This window comes from Leucopleurus acutus, assembly GCF_964270905.1.
Source record: "Leucopleurus acutus genome assembly, chromosome: 11".
Classification (NCBI taxonomy): domain Eukaryota; kingdom Metazoa; phylum Chordata; class Mammalia; order Artiodactyla; family Delphinidae; genus Leucopleurus; species Leucopleurus acutus.
Genome location: NC_139152.1, coordinates 26764580 through 26786434, shown reverse-complemented (window position 1 = coordinate 26786434; position 21855 = coordinate 26764580). Strand labels below are relative to the sequence as shown.

The 21855-nt window shown below is 39.6% G+C and overlaps 1 protein-coding gene across 5 annotated transcripts in view; it reads right to left on the bottom strand.

Annotated features, from left to right (window-relative positions):
- Positions 1 to 385: 385 nt before the first annotated feature.
- The window catches only part of RESF1 (retroelement silencing factor 1), a 38267-nt gene continuing 16797 nt past the window's right edge, over positions 386 to 21855 (bottom strand). For 3 of the 5 annotated variants that reach the window (XM_082849368.1, XM_082849369.1, XM_082849367.1), the window contains 3 exons: positions 5154 to 10137; positions 3803 to 3886; positions 386 to 1025 (listed from right to left, as the gene is read on the bottom strand). In XM_082849368.1, the coding sequence (XP_082705494.1) occupies positions 859 to 1025; positions 3803 to 3886; positions 5154 to 10080 (5178 nt within the window). In that variant the 5' untranslated portion in view covers positions 10081 to 10137 and the 3' untranslated portion in view covers positions 386 to 858. Of the gene's footprint in view, positions 1026 to 3730; positions 3887 to 5153; positions 10138 to 21855 lie in introns of those variants that run through there. The other 2 variants (XM_082849370.1, XM_082849371.1) reach the window with 2 other exon arrangements.

Genomic DNA, 21855 nt, shown 5'->3' with positions numbered 1-21855 from the left:
TTTACTATAGTTTTAACATGTGTGAACTATGTAGCATTAAGATTTTATGAAAACAACACATTTCTACTTCTAGTAGTCATAAAAGCCCAGAAACATCTGAAGAGTTATATTTTGCCTTCCTTGCAATTTCCTGAACCTAGTAAATTTTTGCTCTTCTAATGAATGAACCTGAAAATATTTACTTGTGACAGCTTAATTAACATTTCTCCTTTTAAAAACACCTTTCTAAAATGTGCTCTGTTGTGAGGGCAGGAAATCAAACACAAATCAAACTGTTTCGGATATACTTTTTAAAAAATAAATGTTTATTTCAAGTATGAAAAGTAATGTTTAGATGTTATCCAAAAATTATGTTCAGTTTAACAAGTATAAAACAAGACTCCGACAAAAAGTTTACAATTCAGTATAAAATACTTAAGAATATACTTTGACATTCACAGTGAGGATTTCTGAAAAATAAATTTTGCTAGTAAGTTTTAGAAACAAAAATACAGTCCCAGAGGAAATAAGTCCTTAAGTAATGCACAGGTCTCCCTTAGGATGGATAGTTAGCATTTCAAAACAAGATTTGTATAATAATTCATTTTAAAATAATGGTAAACTTGGTTCAATAATGTCAGAATTCATGGTTTCCCTGACAAATACCATCTATTTCTTATGCCTGCTACCCACAAATAAGGTTCTCAAGCCAATTTAATTAAGTAACTTCAATGATATACATAACCTAAAATGGTAACCAAACTCTGAGAAATTTTATCACGGCAATCTGAGTATTTCCAGAAAAATAATTTGAACAGAAAGTGACAGAAATTTTCTTGTGGCAATTAGAGAACCATCAGAAGAATTAAAGTCTGAAAATTATTCTAAAGGACTGCTACCAAGACTTCTGCTTCTCTTCTCCATGTACATCTTTTTGTAGGTTTGAAACATTGCTTTTGAATCTTTTACTGGGTTTTGTAGTGTCTCAAATCCATCTGCACTGAAACTTCTCTTGGAGAGTCTTGAATTAGCCAAAACATTATCATCTAAGGAAACAAAAATTTTATTTACTTTATTACTCTTAATGTTAGTGACTAGTATACAATCAATATAAATTGAGACGGAAAACATGCGTTGTTCTCTGGGATAAAAAATTAGGGAAAGAGCTAAGTGTGACAAACTATGGCTCTTTACCTACAGAATTATAAAGTAAATACACAGGACATCTTGCCTCTCCTTTGGGGGCTGTTTTCTAACGTCACCCCCATCTTTACTGCCCAGGGCTATTCTGCTCTACCTGTACGCTTGCCCAATAAAAACTCATTATTTGCATACTATTATGAACGTGACTTTCTTAACAGCTATCTAAACTAGCAATATAAAAAGCACAAACGCAAGCCAGTTCCAAAGAGTAAATGGAAGGTACAGCTTGCATATTCTGGCCTTGTTATGCACTAGGTATTCTAAGAAATATCTGTATTTTTCTGTTTCTTTAGACTACTTCAGTGCTGTTATTAGCCTCACTATCCCTTTTTTTGATGGGCCCAGCCAGCTTTTCCTTTTTCTGTGTATTTCTAGATGTGCCTCTATATCTCAGAAGCTGTTCCAATTCTGAATTCCCGTACTTCACATTCCTGCTCTAGCCACTCCTTTCTGAATAAGTTTTCTTGTACCTTTTTCTGCCTGGGTGGGTCAAGCACTCTGTCCTCTTCTTTCTTTATTTTTTTTGCTAACAGAGGCCGGCGACTCTTTATTCTTTATCTGTTTCAAATTCCTCTCCGTGCACATCAGCTTTCTGTTATGAATGCTGATACCTGAGGTGCAGCTCTAAGCTGCTTTCCGCTGGATTCTCTCACCTCCTCTTCTTCTACCTCACCCTGACAGCTTCATGACTTGCTCCATCTACACTCCAACCTTTGCCACCAAATTTAGGTGTTGCTTATCTAAAGTGTGCTTTTTATAGCTCTCTGGGAGTTCCAGTTCTTCAGCCTCTTCCTCTTGGTATGTTCTGTCTTTCATGATTTCCCTGAGTCTCATAAGACTTTTTTTTTTTAATTATAATTTTATTTTTATTTATTTTTGGCTGCGTTGGGTCTTTGTTGCTGCACGCAGGCTCTCTCCAGTTGCAGTGAGCGGGCTCTAGGCACGTGGGCTTCAGTAGTTATGGCTCATAGGCTCTAGAGTGCAGGCTCAGCAGTTGTGGCGCACGGGCTTAGTTGCTCCACAGCATGTGGGGTCTTCCCGGATCGGGGCACGAACCCATGTCCCCTGCGTTGGCAGGCAGATTCTGAACCTCTGCGCTACCAGGGAAGCCCTTGTAAGACTCTTGACAGAGCTCTGGACTTGTTTCTTAGCTTTTCTCTCACCCTGCTGCATCTCTCATTGCACCTGGGCCCTGCTTTGTGTCATTTTCATAGTGATCCTGAGTACTGATGTCCCACCTTCAGTGTTTATTGCTCATCCTGTCCGCAGGTTATCTTCACGTCTGTCGTTTAGCTCATGCTGCTCCCTGAGCCTCTGGTCAACCTGTGCATACATCCGTCTTCTGAGTATTTTCAGATTCAGATTCCAGTTATGCCTCCCAACTCTCTCTGAGGCAAAACTTATGGCCCTCCCTTTTTCCAAGGAACTTTCTTGCTGCAATCTCCACACCCATTTCCATCTTTCTCATATTTCACTTCCTGTGTTCCAACTTTAGGGGTGTGTTTTCTACTCTCTCACTAATTCATTTTCCCCTCTTTCAGTTGTCTTCCTGTTGTAATTAAGAGTGCACATTTCTTCTTCCTTTGATTCTTTCATTCAGGTTTCTTTTTCCCTTTATGTATCTTCAATGTATAAGACTCCATTTCTACATGCCTGCTTACATATATTCTTTATAAGCTCTTCTCAACCTTTGTCACACTTCTTCTCTTGCTTCTCTTTATTGCTGCTCATGGCAAAATTCTGCTTCTCCCAATTTTCAAAAGACTCTTATGAACTCTTTGTATTTAATTAACCCAAACTAAATTTCCTGAACCCTAGGTTCCAGTTCTCAATGCAAAACCCTAAAACACAAAATACATTCATTCCACTAATTAAAAATCAGATACTAAAATCTCTGGTTTTCTTGTTGGCCCTCAGCCCAAAACCCTTCCCAGTAAACAAACAAACAAACAAAACCCCAACAAAACCAAACCGAAACAAAAAACTATGAGCATCAGTCTTTCGTCATCAAAATAACTCTAATACCACACTTAATAAACTTTGAAGACAGGGATGTGGTTCAAGTCCCTATTGAGTTACTGGCTATGGAACTTTAGCCAAATGATCTAACCTCTCATTGATAAATGGGAACATCTTTGTCTCCCTGGTTTTGAGAATTTAATTAACTAACTTGTAAATAATCTAATCTAGGGGTTGGCTAACAGGGTATGCCTGTGGGCCAAGCCCGGCCTCTAGCAAGTTTTGGTAAAAGTTTAGTTGGAACATAGCCCATGCTCATTCATTATTCTACAGCCATTTCTCACTGCAATGTTAGAGTATTTAGGGGAGACATTACGATTTGCAAAACCTATCTACACAGAAGAAGCATGCCAACCCCTTGTCTTAAGTCACTGTGATGAGAATTCTCTTGTTAAAAGGAGATAGATCACTACTTCTCTGTCCACAGCATGACAGAAAAAAATAGGAGAAAGTCTTCCTACCACTCATACAGACACTGAACTATCTTCTAAAACAATATGGATAAAAACCAAACTTCACAATAGTTTCCATTACTGTAATCCAGCTTATATATGATAGAGTGCCAGGTAAGTAAAATAAAAACTTAAATAGACAGTTTTACCTATTTCTTGGTTGGCTTCCGGCATCCTTTTCTCCTCAGTCAAACATTTTAACCAGTCTTCTTTTGTACTTTTTATTCCTGAAACTATTTAAATATTCATTTTCAGATCTCTAGATATTGCTATTCATCTCTTTTAGTACTATAATGAAGGAAAACCATGTAAGCCTAAATTAGATTTTAGAAGGCATCAGATATATTCACACATAACTAAAAAGGGCATGGAAAAATGCTTTCTCCCCTATGACGTGCCTGAATCTCACAATTTAAAAGTTTACCTTCATTATGTAATTATGTTTCTCCCACTTGGGCTGAACACCAACACATCTCAAGATACTTAAGGGCACATGAGACAGAATGTACCTCACACTGCTGCTGCACCCACTTCCAACCAGGCCCTCAGATTCTAAGGATCTAGTTTTAAGAACCAAGTGTAATCACCAGTACTTTACAAAATGAATTTTATACTCTACATACTCATATATCCCTACCAACTTCCAAGAAAAAGTACCTTATTTACATTGTAATTTTATGCACCCAAACAGATACTGTCTGAACACAGTACAGGAGAAACTACGATTTCCATTCAAATCCTTTAGTTTTCCAATCTGGGTTTCTCACCACAACGTTTTACATATACTATCCACAACCCATAAATGTTTCCTTCTACCACAAATAATGAGTCCTCTATTTTCTCCTTCCATCTTGCACTACATTGAGAATTCTAGCCTTCGGCTAACCAACAGTCATGATTTCCATTCGGGTTTGGTAACTCAACAATGGACAACACTGCTTCCAAGATCCTCCCATTGCATACTTCATGAGTAGACTAGAAGGTACCACTTTAGTGATAACACAATCACCAACTGCTTCAAAGATGACTATAAGGCAAACCACTTCCGTATGTACAAAAAGATTTCATTAACATTACATATCTCCTAACACTTAGACCAAAATTTCAAATTCACAGGGCTTTGAAACTGCAAGTCCCAAAAGAGAATGAACAAAGGCAAGACCTGAAATAATGTACACTTGATGCTTTTCTGACTTAGCACAAAGAGTGCTAAGTCACTTCTTGGCACAAAAGGAAATCTTTGTATTTGGCAAACCTTACAATTTTATATACCTCTTACCTTTAATGTGAATGTAATATAATTTAAAATAAGTGGGACACAAACTTAAAACAAATATTGCCCAATGAACCATCAACTTACTGAGAAAACTAAATACTAAGTAAAGGCAAAATGCATTTAAGTCTCTCCTAGCTACAGGGAAGTCAGGAGAGATGCTCTGTCACTTGCTGAACTACAGTATTACAATGTTGCAGACACCATCAAAAAAAATCATACTGGACCTTGCACAGGAGCTTGCTCCTTCCTAGGAGTAGATGGCAGATCATTCTGGTCTTTGACAGGGTTTGTATTCTTAAATAGTCCATCTGGACATAATTTAAACTCCAGCATGCTTAGTTTCTCTGTGGCATCTTTCACAGGTAAAAGGGTCTTAGGTTTATTTTCTGGTCTCTTTTCTTTATTAAGCTTCCTGGGTGAACTGTCTAATTTCGAGAGACAAATGCGCTCACGTTCAGTGCATTTAAATGCAACTCTATTCAGATACAGTTTCCTTTGATCCTTTGCTTGGGAAGCCATTTGGCTGAATTCAACGTCATTATTTACATTACTTAAATTTTTGTCTAATTTGGTTTTATCAATCCACATTTTATCAGGTTGCTTTCCACCAACTGTTCCTTTAATATTCCTTGAAATGTATGTTTTAGACTCCTTGGAATGATGGGCTTTGAGGTTTTTACCATGGCTTGTACCAGTATTTAATGATTCCTTAGAGGTCTGTACACTGCCATTGTGTCTCTCATTTGATCTCCCACAACTTCCCACTCGCGTAGAAAGTTTATTTGACCTCATATACTGAGAATCACATGGTACATTTTTCAGGTAGTTTTTCTTTAATGCTTCTTTATGCTTCTGCCTTGATAAATACTCCTTTGGTGATAGAACTCTATTAATTTTAGAGGAGCTATCCATAGAGCCTGAGGACTTAACATTTGACACTGTCTTTTCTTTAATCCTGGCTCTTTCACCTGTGGTTGAGAAAAGGTTACAGAATTTAAATGCACCACCTCCCACATTCTTATTCTGCTCTTGTTTATCATATTTCTTCTTCTTTATCTCTGAATCAAGTATGCTCCCTTCATCTAACTTCTTTTCCAAAACTTTTTGTTTAGAGCCACCTGCTTTCAATTTTCTCTTTTCCGGTGATACTGACTGTACCAAAGAACCATTCTTCACATGCAAATCTTTATTTTTACTTGTCAAAAAACCCATCTTTGGTTTTAGTGGTCGTAAGTTTTGTGCCATGAGCTTCCTCTGCAGGCTCTCTTGAGAAAATTTTGCAGTTTTGTTAGTGGAGTGAAAAGTTACCTCATGAAATTGCAGTTTTCTTTTTCTTTTGTGACTCTGCAAAGAATCTGGCTTTTTATCACCTTTAGATAAAAAGTGACCAGATAATTCTTGTTCTGTCCTTAATGAGCTGTTATGTTCTGATTTGGATTTATCTTTTATATTCCTGTCTTGCTCTGTTTCAGGAAAATATTTTTTCTCAATTGGACAAGTCAGAGGAATCTTCAGCTGATTATTTGGAGGACTGTTAAATGCAATAGGAACATCTCTGTCAGAGGTTCTCTCTTCTTGTTTATAACCGTTAGTCTCCAAAGGAGAACGTGGATCTTTCCCTTTTTCTTCCTTTGAAGTTGAGTTCTTAGTGGAATTACACTGGCATTGAGGTACTCCTTCATAAACCATAGAGAGCCACCCCAATGCACAGCAACGGACATCATCTTTTTCTAAATCCAGTATTACAGAATCACAGGTTTCTTCAATTGCATGTGCTTGTGGGTCACACTGGTTCCCTTCTTTTGTGACAGGCTTTTCTTTCTGAGGCTCTGTCAGTTTGTCTACCTCGTTGGGTTGATCATCCTGTTCAGGAAATAATTCTTTCATTTGCTCTGAATTTAATATTGTAATTTGTATCTGGTCTGTTGAGTCTTTGCAGTCACAACCAGTTTTATTACAAGTTTGAGCTTTTGAGATTTGGTGTGCCATTTGTTGGACCACAAAACCTTCATGCATGTTCACAGGTTCAATACCATAGGGAAACTCTTTTAAAAGTTCTGACAGCTGATCATGTAGGTATAAGATCGATGTCTTATCTTCGAGATTCTCATTTGTTGTAGGATCCTGGGCTGCTTCCTGAGGGTAACTATCCCGCTGAATAGCAGCTGGTGAACACATATCATTAGCCATGCTTTCATTTTTAGTGATATGCTCCAAACAGCTTTCCTCTGGAATTCCACTCTTTGCTCCAATGTACTTCAAAGTCGATGGTTCTGGGGGTTGCAGTGACTCTGACTGATCAGTTATTTTATGTGAAACATCTGTGCACTGTACAAAATTATCTTTTTGAAAGTCAACGTCTTTATTCCCAGTGATATTGTCAAATTGTTCATTTTGTCTACTATTCATTACTTGGTGATTGGGTAGAGGTTTCTGTGGCTCAACCTTTTGCAAAGAGGGCAAGCTGAATATCTCTGCTATTTGGGAATTATAAGAGGTATCACCTTCAACAAGAGAACAAATACTGCCAATCTGTAATACATCTCTGCCCACAGTATCACTGTCCTTTGATATATATGAGGTTTGCTGATCACTCACAGGATACTGGATATCTGGTTCTAATTTGTTATGCTTTCCTTGATTGGTATTAGGTGTGACTTCTGAATTAGTATTAGTTGACTCACTTTGCTTATCCTTCTGAATTAGTGGGAAAATCTTGGTGCTTGTGGTACTTGTCACTGGTTCATTAACGTTCAAAGCAGCAGTATTTTCTGAGGATTTGTTTTGTAAGCTACAAACACTGCCTTCTTTAATAATTGGATACATTGTTTCAGGTAAAGCTTCAGGTGTTATACCTTTGACAGACAATGTTTTGACATCCGAAAGAATTAAGGGTGATACTACAGCAATCCCCTTTGTAGTAGTTGCCCCTGAAGACTCATAATTCTGTGCTACCGTTGATAAAACTGTGTCTTGTGAGCTGTTTACAATTTTATTCTGAGAATTTACCACAGCTGAAAATGGACTCTTCTCACAGATGTCCGCAGGCTTTGAAATTCCAACTGCTGCTGTGGGTTTTTTTGACTCATTACACTGTTTTTCTTCTGTAGGTTCTGAAGGTTGCTTTTTCCACAAAGACAGACATGTTGCTAGCAAGTCCATGGAAAAGTGAGAGTCACTTTTAGAAGACATTCCATTGAAGGATTTATGCTCAAAGCAAGAAGAGTTGTTTGATATCTTGGCATTTATATTACAAGTAGTTGGAGTACCTGGAGTTTCCATGGTTTTCAAATTCACTTGGTTACCAGTGTTCTGGATATTTGGATTCATTTCAAAACTATGCAGTTTAGAATCATGAATACGTTCATTAGTATCTTTTAATAATTTCTTCTGAGTTTTATTTCCAGATGCAAGTAAACTGAGAATTAGCCTATTTTTATTTGGATACTTTGAAACATATTCCTCAAAGGATGTAGACTGAGGAAGAGAAGTTGCTTCAGAATTTGTTGGCATATTTTGTGCAACGTTGACTAAATTTCCTGATGAAAACTGGGTGTTATTTAATATTGCCTGGGTAATCTCAACAGTTGACGTCTTTAAAGAACTCACAACTTGCGAACAGCCAGAATTTAGTAAAACAGAACTGACTTGGTTAAAATTTCTGTCCTGAAGGTTGGAATTCAATGTATTGTGTGTTCTATTTGTTTCTTCTGCAGATTCCATTACTGTTGGTGGTTTATCCTCCACAGTATCTGGAGGGCCTAGGGTTACCTGTGGTCCAGACTGGATTTTGGCAGTTTGTTTCAGAGACAACCCACAATTTTGAGCTGATTCACTGTAAGAGGTATTAGTTGTTTTAATACAACCTGCTGCCATCAAAAGATTTTTATTAATTTTAATTTTCCTTGCAAGGTCTGAAAACTTCTTTTTTATTTCTACTAATGTTTTAATATCCCTCACTAACTTTTCTTTTGTGGCACTTGTGTCCAGTACTTGATTTGAAGTTAGATTTTGAGAATCCACTCTTTTCTCTTGATTATTTTGAGTAAGAGCCTGAACACCATCCACGTAAGATCTAACAGGTTCATTAAAAGGCTGATTGATATTTACTCTCAAGTTACAGGAATTTCCCATTGTGCTGAAATTTTCATTAAGGTTTTGCCACTGCTGCTGAAAGCCTCTACAAAAGTCTTTCCTCATTTCAGGTAAGTGCATTTCTTGACTCTGAGGAACTTCCATAGAAGTGTGTTTAACAACATGCTGAGTACTTTGCAGAGGCTGGCTTGCATACCTACAGTCATAAGGAGGAGGAGGTCTTCTGTCAGTTTGAGTAACTGGATATTGATATGACAGTACAGTTGCAATCTGCTTTGACTGTAAAGTCAGGGCAGGATTTGGAGATTGACTATTTTTAACTTGTGATGATACAGATGACATAGGGGTTTGTTTCTGAAGAGTAGGCTCCTGCAAAAAGCTTCGTGATGAGTAACTATATTGCTTTGGAAGTGGCCTGTAATCTGGGTAAGTCAATCCACTGGATGCACACTGCTGTGCCCAGTCAACCTGTTGCTCTGATACAGGTAGGTTAAGTCTCGGGTTTCCTTGATAACTTATAGGAACTCTTCCGGAATTCGAAGGGATCATTTGTAGTTGCATGGAATAGGTATCTGATGTTAGAAATTGATTCTGTAGTGCACGTACATTGGGCGTATTCGTTCCTAAACCAGTCTGATGAGATATAGTTGCCCCTGTATGAGAAAGCATGGAATTCCTCATTGGTGAGTTCAACCATACATCCTGTGTAACTCCTGAAGACATTTGCAAATCGTGATTTGGTTGTTTGGGTCCTTTAACATTTGCATATGTTATTCTTTCTACTGAAGTCTGTGAGGTCACAATGGTCCCACTATGCATATCAGAAATAGGGATTTGTTGAGGAGTTTTATAATTTCTGATGTTGAGCAGCGGCTGTGAAACTGGATTTAAATTACTGAGAAATAGGCACGGTTCTTGGTTACTTCCAGGATGGTTTAAAGAACTTTGAGATGCTGTGGTAAGTGTGTTTACTAAAGTTTGCTCCAAAAAAGATGCCTGTTTTTTAGGATACTGTGGTGGTAAGGTGACACTCTCTGATTTTGCATTCCAGTTCATTGTTGATTTGATGCAGTAGCAGTGTATTAAAAGCCAGCTGTTTTGAATGTCAGGAATCTGTAGGAAATAAAGATCTTTTATTAAAAATCTGTTTTGCCAGGTCAGAATTTCTAAGATAATTTTCTTAGTTTACCTTATCACCAATGCTGACTATGTCTAGCAAAATTCCTGAAACCTCAGACTAGAGAAAGCTTCATCTTTGATTCAGATAAGAGGAACAGCAAAGGAAGATGTAATAATAAATATGGCAAATGTCAATAAAATTTTCTGGTGTGTTCAACAGAAATTCATTCCACCCAATATAGTTAGTATTTTGTTTGTTACACTTAAGAGACAATTACTTTCTGCATTTACTTCTTTTAACTAGCTCTTTATTCTAAGTAACCCATGATCACTGTAAAAAATAAAATTTAAAAAAAATCAAGCATATACTAAGAAGCCCTTACTACTGTCCATCTCCAATATCTAACTCCCTAGGGGTACCTACTGTTACCTTTCTTTCAGAAAATTTCTATATATAAAAAAACACCAATACATAGATAAAACCTCATCTTTTAAGACAAATGGAGTCCTACCAAACATGCTGTCTACACAGTTAGCCTCATTTTCATTACTATACCTAGGATATCTTATCATTTCAACTACACATAATCTATCTCACTGTCTGCATAACATTCCACTTTCTGTGTATATCACCATTTAACCTTTTCTCTATTGATGGACATTTGGTTTTCTTAAGTTTTTGCACTTATAAACTATCCTATACTAAGAATTCTTGTATTTATGCTTTTATATTTATGCTGTTTCTGGAAATTCCTACAAGTGAAATCAGTATGTCAAAAGACACTAAAATTATTTTCATAAGCAGTGACAAACTGCCTTCCAAAAAGACTGAAATAATTTATACTCTCACCAACAGTACAGGGACATATCTAAAAACGGACAAATCTGTAACAATAAATGATAGGGCAAACAAACTTGACTTAAACGTATTAATAGTATACCAAACAATTGCAGAATACACATTCTTTCCAATGCACATGGAATTTTTACCGGTACTGACCATATGGCTAGGCCATAAGCAAATCTCATTTTTGAAGGATTACAATAATTCAGATTAATTCACAGTGGAATTAATCTAGAAATTGTAGAAAAAGGACCTAGGAAACTGCCAAATAATTAAGAAATAAAGAATGCAGTGAGCTCTGGTGTCTTTTCCTCTAATTATCCAATAGGGTACCAGACCTATTGAATCAGACCCCACCCTTATGACCTCATTTACCTTAATTACCTCTCTAAAGGCTCCATCTCTAAAAATAGTCACACTGGAGGTCAGAGCTTCAACATATGCATTTGGTGGGGGGGGGGGGATGACAAGACACACAGTTCATTCAGTCCATAATGGGCTCCCAACCCCATGTTAACATATGACTTGAGGATAATTTATAACATTAAATAGACTTATTTAAAAGAAGACTGGGAAACAATCTCTGTATTTATCATACAAAGTTAAAAATAAGTTAATCCAAGGAAAAGACAGAGTGAAATAAAATGAGAACAGAGATTCAGTAAGTCACAAGTTGGTAACAAATAAAAATCAGTAAGCCTCTGACAACACTGATCATCATAAAAAAAAAAAACCTACTGTATTGGGAAAAGAGGCTATCACTGATCTTACAGACATTAAAATGGTAATGTACATATCTTGAGTATTTCCAAACATTTAAAATTTAGGGGGAATGGAGAAATTCCTTGAAAAAACATACCTTAACATCTATAATTAAATATCTTCACAAAGAAAACAGCAGGGCCGTGTGGCTGTACTGGAGTGTTCTACCATTTATGGAAGAGATAATCTAATATAACCTCTTTAAAAGGATAAAAGAGGGAACACTTCATAGCTTATTTACTGAGCCTATCATACCAAAGCTGAAAAGAAAGACAATTAAGAAGCCAATCTCACAGAAACAAACACAAAAGTCCTCAACAAAATGTTAGCAAACCAAATGGGGTGATACATGAAAAGGATAACATCATAATCAAACTGAGTTTATTTCAGGAATACAAGTTTGTCATTGAAAATTAATCAAAGTAATTACATTATAATTATTTTAAAAATCATATGATCATTTCAACAGATCCAAGAACTTTTGATAAAATTCAATTAAAATTCATTAAAAGAACAATTGTATAAAACCAAGAATAGAAAGAAGTTTCCTTAATTTTGATAAATGGTAATTTCAAAAATTCAGACCAACAACAGTAATATTATTAATAATAATAGATAACTTAAATAAAGATGCCAATATCACCCACTTCTATTCATTGTTTTACTGGAGATCCTAGAAAGTGTAAGAATTGTGAAGGAAAATATAAAGCTGACTATTAAGAGACGTTATGTAGAAAATCCAAAACAATCTGTAGATCTTTCAGATCTATTACATGATGGATTATAGTGTACTCAAACTAGATTGAAGAAGGCACATGCTACCATGTGTTTGATTTGTTGATGTGACTCTTGTGAATTATATATACATGTTTATTTATGTATTTGCTCATAAATACAGTAGAAGCGAGCCTTTTGAGGCCTGGTGTCAAGCATGAAATAAAGCCGTGACTAGAAACTGACTCCATGACTTCAGAGGTTTCATTTTTTGTCATTGCTGTACCTGAGCCAAGATTGATCTGTGCATGCTGGTAGGAAGAGGCAGAAATTTGGGGGATCTCCTGCCAAGGTGACCTAAGGGGACACAGGTGGCATTAGAAACCTCCCCCTCCCAAACTGAACATCTGATCTTGGAGATAATGTGCTCCTGGGACTATAAAATTAGGTGAGCTGGGACTGTTTGCATTTGAGACAAGTGTTGCTGTATCCTCATCTCTTGTCGAGGATCCATTCACCAAGGCATTGGCCACCAGAGGCTTTGCCTGAATGGACGGTCTTCACCTCATCACTTGTGACCCAGCAGTAATCCAGACCTGCTTGAGTGCCTTGCTGAGGAGACTAGTGTCTTGGACCAACTGGACTTTTCTATTATGGATGCATGCATGGACTTGGTTCGTTACAAGCACTTCGTGCTCAAAGTGGTTTTAACTTTCATTCTGCATTTTTAGATACGTTTTTGCTTTCTATTTCTCTGCTTGCTTCTTCTCACTTATGAGAAAGTCAAAGTCATTGGTGAACTCTACGTTTGTCCTGACCTGTCATTTGATTAAGGTAGTAAAGAAACTGCCCTCTCTTTGAGAGTTTAATTTGTCAGGGAGCCAGATCACCCTTGTCCAGCATGACAGCATGCACATTTTGGTTTAAAAACAGGTCCCAAGGAGAAAGATCCGTATATTCCTCACATGCTTTCTCCCAGGAAAGCTCCTTAGTAAGACAACTGATCAGGGTGAAGTATAATACAAAGTAAAAAGCAGTACTACCAAGTAGCAGTATTACAAAAGAGTTAATGATAAATTCCCAATAATTTGCCCTATTTCTTATGTGAGCTTGGGGGTGGGAGGCTGCTACAGACTGAATTCTGTTCCCTCAAAATTTATATGTTTAAGTCCAGTTCACTACATTTGGAGATAGGACCTTGAGTGAGGCAATTAAGGTTAAATGAGGTCATAAGGGTGGGGCCTTAATCCAACAGGATTAGTGTCCTTATAAGAGAGACAACCAGGTGCATACACACACAGGAAAGACCATCTGAGGAGACACAGAGAAGGTAGCTGTGTACAAGCCAATGAGAGAGACCTCAGGAGAAACCAAACACATTGATCTCAGACTTCCAGACTCTAGACCTGCAGAAATTTATTGTTTAAGCCACCCAAGCTGTGGTTATTTTGTTAGGGCAGCCCTGCAGACTAACACAGAGATTATGGGTAGAAGAGAAATGCTCCTTACAAATAATTTGGGGTTGTTGGGTTTTTACCCCCTCTCTCTCCTTTGCTGGCACAGAAAAAAACTGAATCCTGGAAAACCAACCTTGAACTACCTAAATTAAAAGGAGAGAATTAAGGGATCTCCGTGGCAGTCCAGTGGTTAAGACCCCACACTTCCACTGCAGGGGGCGCTGGTTTCATCTCTGATCGGGGAACTAAGATCCCACATGCCACTTGCTGCAGCCAAAAAAAAAACCAGAACAAAACAGAAAAGACCTTTTTCCTGACTGCAGCCTCTACTTTTAGATACAATGTATTCTTAGACCTTTTGAAGATATATTTTAATGGAGATAACCAGAGACAGGATTTCCATGGTCTATCATTTAATTTTTTCTTGGAAAAATGAACTCTTTTGCCCCCAAATTTGCACCCTGCCCTCTTATCTCCCCTCATCTGTGACAGCCATGGCATTTACCTAACAAATTCCAGCTACGGCTGAACTTAAGAACCTCTCTGCACAGGAGTAGCCAAAGTTTTCTGGGGAAAAAACACACAAGCCAACAAAATGAGTTTACACATTGCACATATCCACAGTGCATGACAATTCTACTTCATTTTGTTGAAATTTTATTTATATTAAAGTAATTTAATTTTTCCATTCTTCTCACCTCCCACCACCCCAACCCATACACATGCTCCCCCTACTCAGCTGCTTATATTTCAGAGGGAAAAAAATTGCACTACCTATCATCCTCCCGTCACCAAATCTATAAGACAGAGCCTTGTAAATGCAGTCTGTACTTATAGTATCAAATCTCTACATTTAAAATCCTGCTCCCAGGAATTCCCTGGTGGTCCAGTGGTTAGGACTAAGTGCTTTGACTGCTATGGGTCCGGGTTCGATGCCTGGTCAGGGAACTAAGATTCTGCAAGCCGCGCAGCACAGCCAAAAAACAAAAAAAAAAGAGAGAGAGATAAAATCCTACTCCCTTTCCCTGTATTCCCAGTATCAACCTGTCTCTAACTGGATTAAGTCAGTTACACATACACAGGCACACACACACATGCACATACGCCAGGATTACTGGTACTCAAAAAACACAATAAATAACCTCACTGGGCCCTACATTATTCAGCTCTCTACTCCCCCCACACACACCAGTGACAGTCTTTTAACTTGGTTAAAAATCACATATATAACAAATCAGATTTTAAATGCTTAAGACCTTTAAAGGTAAAAACAAATATGATTTTTTTAAAAGTAATTTGTGGGACTTCCCTGGTGGTCCAGTGGGTAAGACTCCAACACGCTCCCAATGCAGGGGGCAGGGGTTCAATCCCTGATTGGGGAACTAGATCCCACATGCATGCCACAGCTAAGAAGTCTACATGCCACAACTAAGACCTGGCACAGCCAAAATTAAATACATATTAAAAAAAAAAATAAAGGTGGGACTTCCCTGGTGGCACAGTAGTTAAGAATCCGCCTACCAATGCAGGGGACAAAGGTTCAATCCCTGGTCTGGGAACGTCCCACATGCCGTGGAGCAACTAAGCCCACGCGCCACAACTACTGAACCTGTGTTCTAGAGCCCATGAGCCAACACTACTGAAGCCCGTGTGCCTAGATCCATGCTCCACAACAAAAGAAGCCACTGCAATGAGAAGCCCTGTGCACCGCAACGAAGAGTAGGCCCCACTCGCCACAACTAGAGAAAGCCCGCACGCAGCAACAAAGACCCAATGCAGCCAAAAATAAATAAAATAAAATAAATAAAAGTAATTTGTGATTCCATAAAATAAAAAAATATACTGAAAAAATTATTAAAGAAGCTAAAATGCTATATTACAAAATATTCACTTAATGCAAAAGAAAACAGTGAGGGACAAAAAGATATGAGACAGAAAATAAAAAGTACAAACAGGAGATGTAAATCCAACTATATCATAATAACATTAAAAGTGAGTGGATTGGGCTTCCCTGGTGGAGCAGTGGTTGAGAGTCCGCCTGCCGATGCAGGGGACGCGGGTTCGTGCCCCGGTCCGGGAAGATCCCACGTGCCGTGGAGCGGCTGGGCCCGTGAGCCGTGGCCGCTGAGCCTGCGCGTCCAGAACCTGTGCTCCGCAACGGGAGAGACTGCAACAGTGAGAGGCCCGCGTACCGCAAAAAAAAAAAAAAAAAAAGACTGTCTCAGGGCAAAGCAAAAGATGCATATCTAGGGATTTCCCTGGCAGAACAGCGGTTAAGACTCTGGGTGTCCACTGCAGGGGCCACGGGTTCCATCCCTGGTCAGGGAACTAGTATGCAGCGTGGCATGGCCCGGAAATTTAAAAAAAAAAAAAAAAAAAAAAAAAGATGCATATCTAGACAGTTGTCTAGCAGGCTTCGATAAATGTTTGTCAAATGAATAAACGTTATCTATAACTGCTGAACACCAAGTTAAACAGAAGTCCCTATTTAAACCTGCAAATGGGAAAAAGTCTCCACCCCTCCCTTCACATCTGTGTCAACCATAAACATTACATGATTTCATCTGTAAGCATTTCAGTACCTCAAAAATACAAGATTTCTTAAAAAGTATAGTACTCTTCTCATACCTGAAAAAAACATATATCTCTTCTGGTATTTTAAATTGGAAGCTTCCCTTATGTCTTTAGTTCCACTTCTAATGTGTTTATTTGGAGAGTCCACTGGTGTGAATAAATTGAGGAAAAACCAGTATTTTTCATTGCAAAACTCATCTCCAATGGAAAAAGCTATAGATTCTTCTTTAAAATCAACAAAACCACAAATACCAACACGTAAGTGGTAAAACCCACTTCTGAGGAATTCCTAAAGTATCAAGATTTACTCAACCTATTCCAGCTCTGACTTTTTGTGTCCTTAGTCCTAAGAGAAATAAGGCTTTTATCAGTCCTTGAATTAGGCTTTCAAGAATAGACTACCCTAAATTTTACCTTTATAACACAACTTATAAATAGTAACAGCTAACACTTGAAAATTTATGTCAAGAACTGTATTGAATAAATACATTTAATGGTCACAACAAATGCATGAAGCAAAGCAGTCCTAAGCAGGAGCGCCGCGGCTGGCAGGGCCACTATCCCAGCTGTTAGGTCGGCTCTCTACACTGCTGCAGATAGAAAGGAGACAAGACTGAATGGATTCCTATGTAGTTTTTTACCCACTCAAACAGCAAAACCAACTTCAGTGTCCCTAGTCCCACTAGGTAATACCAAGGCGGATGAGAACTGTAAACCGCAGTCATTTCATAGCCTGCACTTATACCCCAAGGGAAGGGAGGCTGTCAAGTCTTGAGTGCAAGTGGAACTAGGAAGAAAGAGAAACCACACTGTGGCATTTCTCAGGAGGCTGCCAGGAGGACCTGTGGGGTGTCCTGCCAAGGTATGGGTCAGACTGAGATTAAGCTAAGCTTTGCCTGTGAGACTTTTAAAGGAAAAGAAAGGTCATCAGAGCCCCGTGGTGAAGTTGTTCACCTACATGTCTACTCTCCAATCTTTCAGGTACCTAGCTCCAAATTCGATACAGAAGCACAGGCCAACACAATCAGATACCCTACTTAATTATACTTCCTCTTAGGTAACACTGGGTAAGAGTGACTAGACAGTGACTCTCAGCAGGATGACCAGGCCACAACCAGGTTCCCCATATGTCCCAGATGCCATCAAGGTTCACCAGTCAGAGCAACATGGCTTTCTCCTGGGAGAAGGGAGAAGCGGGAATAAATCGCTCTCCTTTCCCTGACGGATTAATCTCAGTACAGCATGAGATGTTGGCACTCATCATGATGGGCAGCAGGCAATTCAGAGCAATGCGATGATCACTGGGGCTAGAAAGTTTACACTAGTTTGTTGTGTCTTATACAGTAGAGGTCAGACAAATTGCAGACCACCTTTTCTAGGTGTATTATTCCCTAAAGTGGGAACTAAAGATCACAGAGCACACACAGGAAGAAGTCAGTTATCCTTCCTTGGAGTTCTGCCAAGCAACTCATTTGGACCCTCTAGGTTCCCACCTCAAGGAAACATGACCCATTAGAGGGGTATTGGTCTCAAGTATCTGGAAATCCCTGACAACTGCCTCAAGTATAGGTGATTAATATTTGGTAGGCAAGTATAAGCTACTTAACAATACTCTATTGGGGTACAAACTGCATTAGGAAAAAGGCATCACTTATTACAATAGGAATGAGGCAATTCTGTGCCTCTTGAGGTAGACAAACTCCCTGAGTAGAAGTGAACAGTTCCCATAAAGTATGCTGAAATGCCTCTGAAGAGAAATCTGATAAAAATCTTCTCCTCCCTGTTAGTTACCACTGTCATAATAGTCGCATTACAGTGTTTGCTCTGGTAGTCCCAGGTTGTTGACAGGATTCCAAGAACTACAACAGAGGCATTTTGTTGTCATGGGGTTAAGATTCAGGTTCTATAAAACTGGAGGTTAAGATTAATGATGCAAAGAGACCTCAAGTACCAGAAGAAACATATAGGACAGAATATACCTTCTTGTCAGCAGGGTCAAGTAAAGGATGACAGATCCAGCAAGCAGTTAAATTCAGAGCCATAACTACAGTCTAAAAAATGTACACAAGAGGGTTCTAATCAGGAAACCATGAGAAATCATGACTAATAGGATGAGGTATTCAGGCCTTTGCCCAAGGACACAGTTCCAAGGACATCCACTCCCAAAGTCAGCAGCTGCTGAGTTTCTAAGTGTCCCTAGATTAAGATCTTCCATTGGCCTGTAGTTATATTGAAGATGATGGCAACAGTCTGGAGTAAATTAGATTAATAGTTTCTGAGCGCCCCCTACCCCCATGATGAGTACTGTCTTCCTTCCCCACCAGCATAGGGGAGCCATTCAAGTTCTGCTGGATGAGAAGGAATGCCAATCACTCAGTTGTAAAGTAAATAATCCCGTGCTCTAAGCCATGCTAGCCACAACACTTTGCCCAATGACATGATCATATAGAAGGAAAATGTAAAAACTGATAGAAATTGTAGCAGTGAATCTTTAGGAGCATAATGAAACAGTGACCTACTGAAGATGAATTTCTGTCATCCAATAAACATCCTTCAACTACTTCAACTAAAGTAACATGTAGCAAGAAACTGAATGCAGAAGCAGATGTAAGAATCCAACTATTAACCAGACATTAAAGAGATCTGCAAAAATACAAAACAATGCCACTCTTTTCACTAGTGTTTTGTGTTGTTTTGGAAAACATTTATATTAACGTAAGGATTTACTGCGTTTTTTAAAATTATTATTCATTTATTTATTTTTGGCTGCGTTGGGTCTTTGTTGCTGAGCGCAGGCTTTCTCTAGTTGCGGCGAGTGGGGGGTACTCTTCATTGCAGTGCGCAGGCTTCTCATTGTGGTGGCTTCTCTTGTTGCGGAACACGGGCTCTACGCGTGCGGCCTTCAGTAGTTGTGGCACATGGGCTCAGTAGTTGTGGCTCGCGGGCTCTAGAGCGCCCACTCAGTAGCTGTGGCACATGGGCTTAGTTGCTCCACAGCATGTGGGATCTTCCCGGACCAGGGCTCGAACCCGTGGTTCCTGCATTGGCAGGCGGATTCTTAACCACTGCGCCAACCAGGGAAGTCCTACTGTTATTTTTAAATAAAATAGTTTTTAAAAATTCCTGTTTCAGTCTTTAATGCAGTAAATGTTGATGTAACCTACATAAACAAATGTTCTTTAGGGTCTTTAAGAATTTTTACTGTATATAATTGCTTCCTGAGACCATGTGCTCCTGCAGTCTCCAGCTGCAGAGAAAGCACGTCCATGCAGCTCTCAATGGAGGGAGAATCTGGAAGCACACACCTGACTTCTATGGACTTTGCCTATGCACATCTTTTTCCTGTTGGTCCTATATTGTATCCTTTGCGGTCATAAACTTTAGCCACAAGAATACAAAATGAGAGAATATTGAACTCAGGAATAAGGACATTACTACCAACCTTACATTTAAAAAGAGATACTATGAACAACTATACGCCAGTATATTCAGATCATTTGGATGAAAAGGACAAATCCCTGTGATACTGTAATTTATAAAAAGAAATACGTTATTAGGTCTTCATCCCCATTTCTGGCACAAAGCTCCTAAAACCCTCGGATTTTCCTTAGTGAGAGTGATAAAGGTGTCTTGTTATGTCACTGAGGTGACTTTCTGACTGCACCTAAGGATGGAGGGTGGTTGCCAGGAGAACCAACCAGATGATTTTGTAACACAGCAGGACCCTATGGGGCCTTCCTGCGACAGGCCTTCCCCCATATCCTCTGCTTTAGCTCCTCTCTGAAGTACCTAGATAATAGTATTTGATGCAAATTTCCTGAGTTGTTGGACAAACTACATGATGATCATGAGCACGTATCCCCAGGCCTTCTGGAACCGAGGGACTGATAAGGTTAACCCCTGTGACCCCACCCTGCTGCCTCACCATCAGCCAATCAGAGAATTGTGCGCAAGCTGATCACATACCCTGAGAGCCCCGCCCCAATCACCTGGCCTTTAAAAATGCTTTGCTGAAACCCTTCAGGGAGCTCAAGACTTTTCAGGGCATGAGCCTCCTCAACTCCTTGCATGGCCTTGCAATAAACCTTTCTCTGCTGCAAACTCTGACAGCTCCAGGAGGGGAGAGGAGCTGGAGGTTGAATCAATCACCAATGGCCAGTGATTTAATCAATCATGACTGTGTAAAGAGGTCTCCATAAAAACCCCAAAGTACAGGGTTAGGGAGCTTCAGGGTTGATGAGCACATGATCTGGGGAGAAGTGGCATGGAAGCTCCACATCCCTTTCTCCCATGTACTTCACCCTACACATCTCTTCCATCTGGTTGATGATTCCTATTGTTAAAAAAAAAAAAACAGGCCCTAGGTTGCAGCCACTTGCCCCCAGGACAAAAAACTAAGATTTAATTGCAGTTTCAAAATCTCCCAGGACTTAAATTTCTGGAATTTCCTGGTCAGAACTAGTGAGGTAACCTTGCCTGAAACAATACTTTCTTTTCTTTTGCTAATAACCTCCTTCTCTGGTTTCTATAAAAGGCTTCCATTCTGTACAGCTCCTCGAGCTCCAATTTACTCTCAATTCATGAATTGTTGAAAAAAGCCAATTAGTTCCTCAAATTCACTCAGTTGAGTACTGTGTAACAGTATCCTTTAATATCCTTTGCAATAAACCAGTAATCTAGTAAGTAAAATGTTGCTCTTGAGCTCTGTAAGCCTCTCTAGCAAATTAATTGAACGGGGGGGGGGGGGGTGGTGGTGGTGGTGGTGGTGGTGGTGGTCTTAGAACCTCTTACCAATCAATCAGAAATACAGGTATCAACCTGGGCTTGAGACTGTTGTCTGAAGTTCAAGGAGAGGGTTGGGGACAGACTCTGGGAGGGCTCACACCAAGGAGTACTTCCCAGAACTTCTGCTGCCAGTGTCCTTTTCCCCACGATGAAACAGCGCCACCCCCAGCCTCTGCACGACACCCTCCAATACTAGCAGACATTGAGGAGCTGCCAGGGTTCCTGTTGAATTTCCTGAACACAGTGGACCAGCCAGTGGCCGTGGGGTCCAGAGTGGAGAGGGAATTAAGAGCGCTACTTAAAGGAGCTCCAGAGACGGGCGCGAGCCGCGGCAATCAGCGAGGACCCCAGAAACGGGCATGAGACGCTAAGGCTGCTGCTGCTGCCACCAAGAAGCCTGTGTACGAGCACGAGTCACCATCCCTACCTCCCCTCCAGGGAGCCTGTGCAGCCCGCCACTGCCAGGGTCCCGGGATCCAGGAACAACTTCCCTGGGAGAATGCACAGGGCACCTCAGGCTGGTGCAATGTCCCGCTGGCCTTTGCAGCCGCAGACTCGCCCCGCATCCTAACCCCT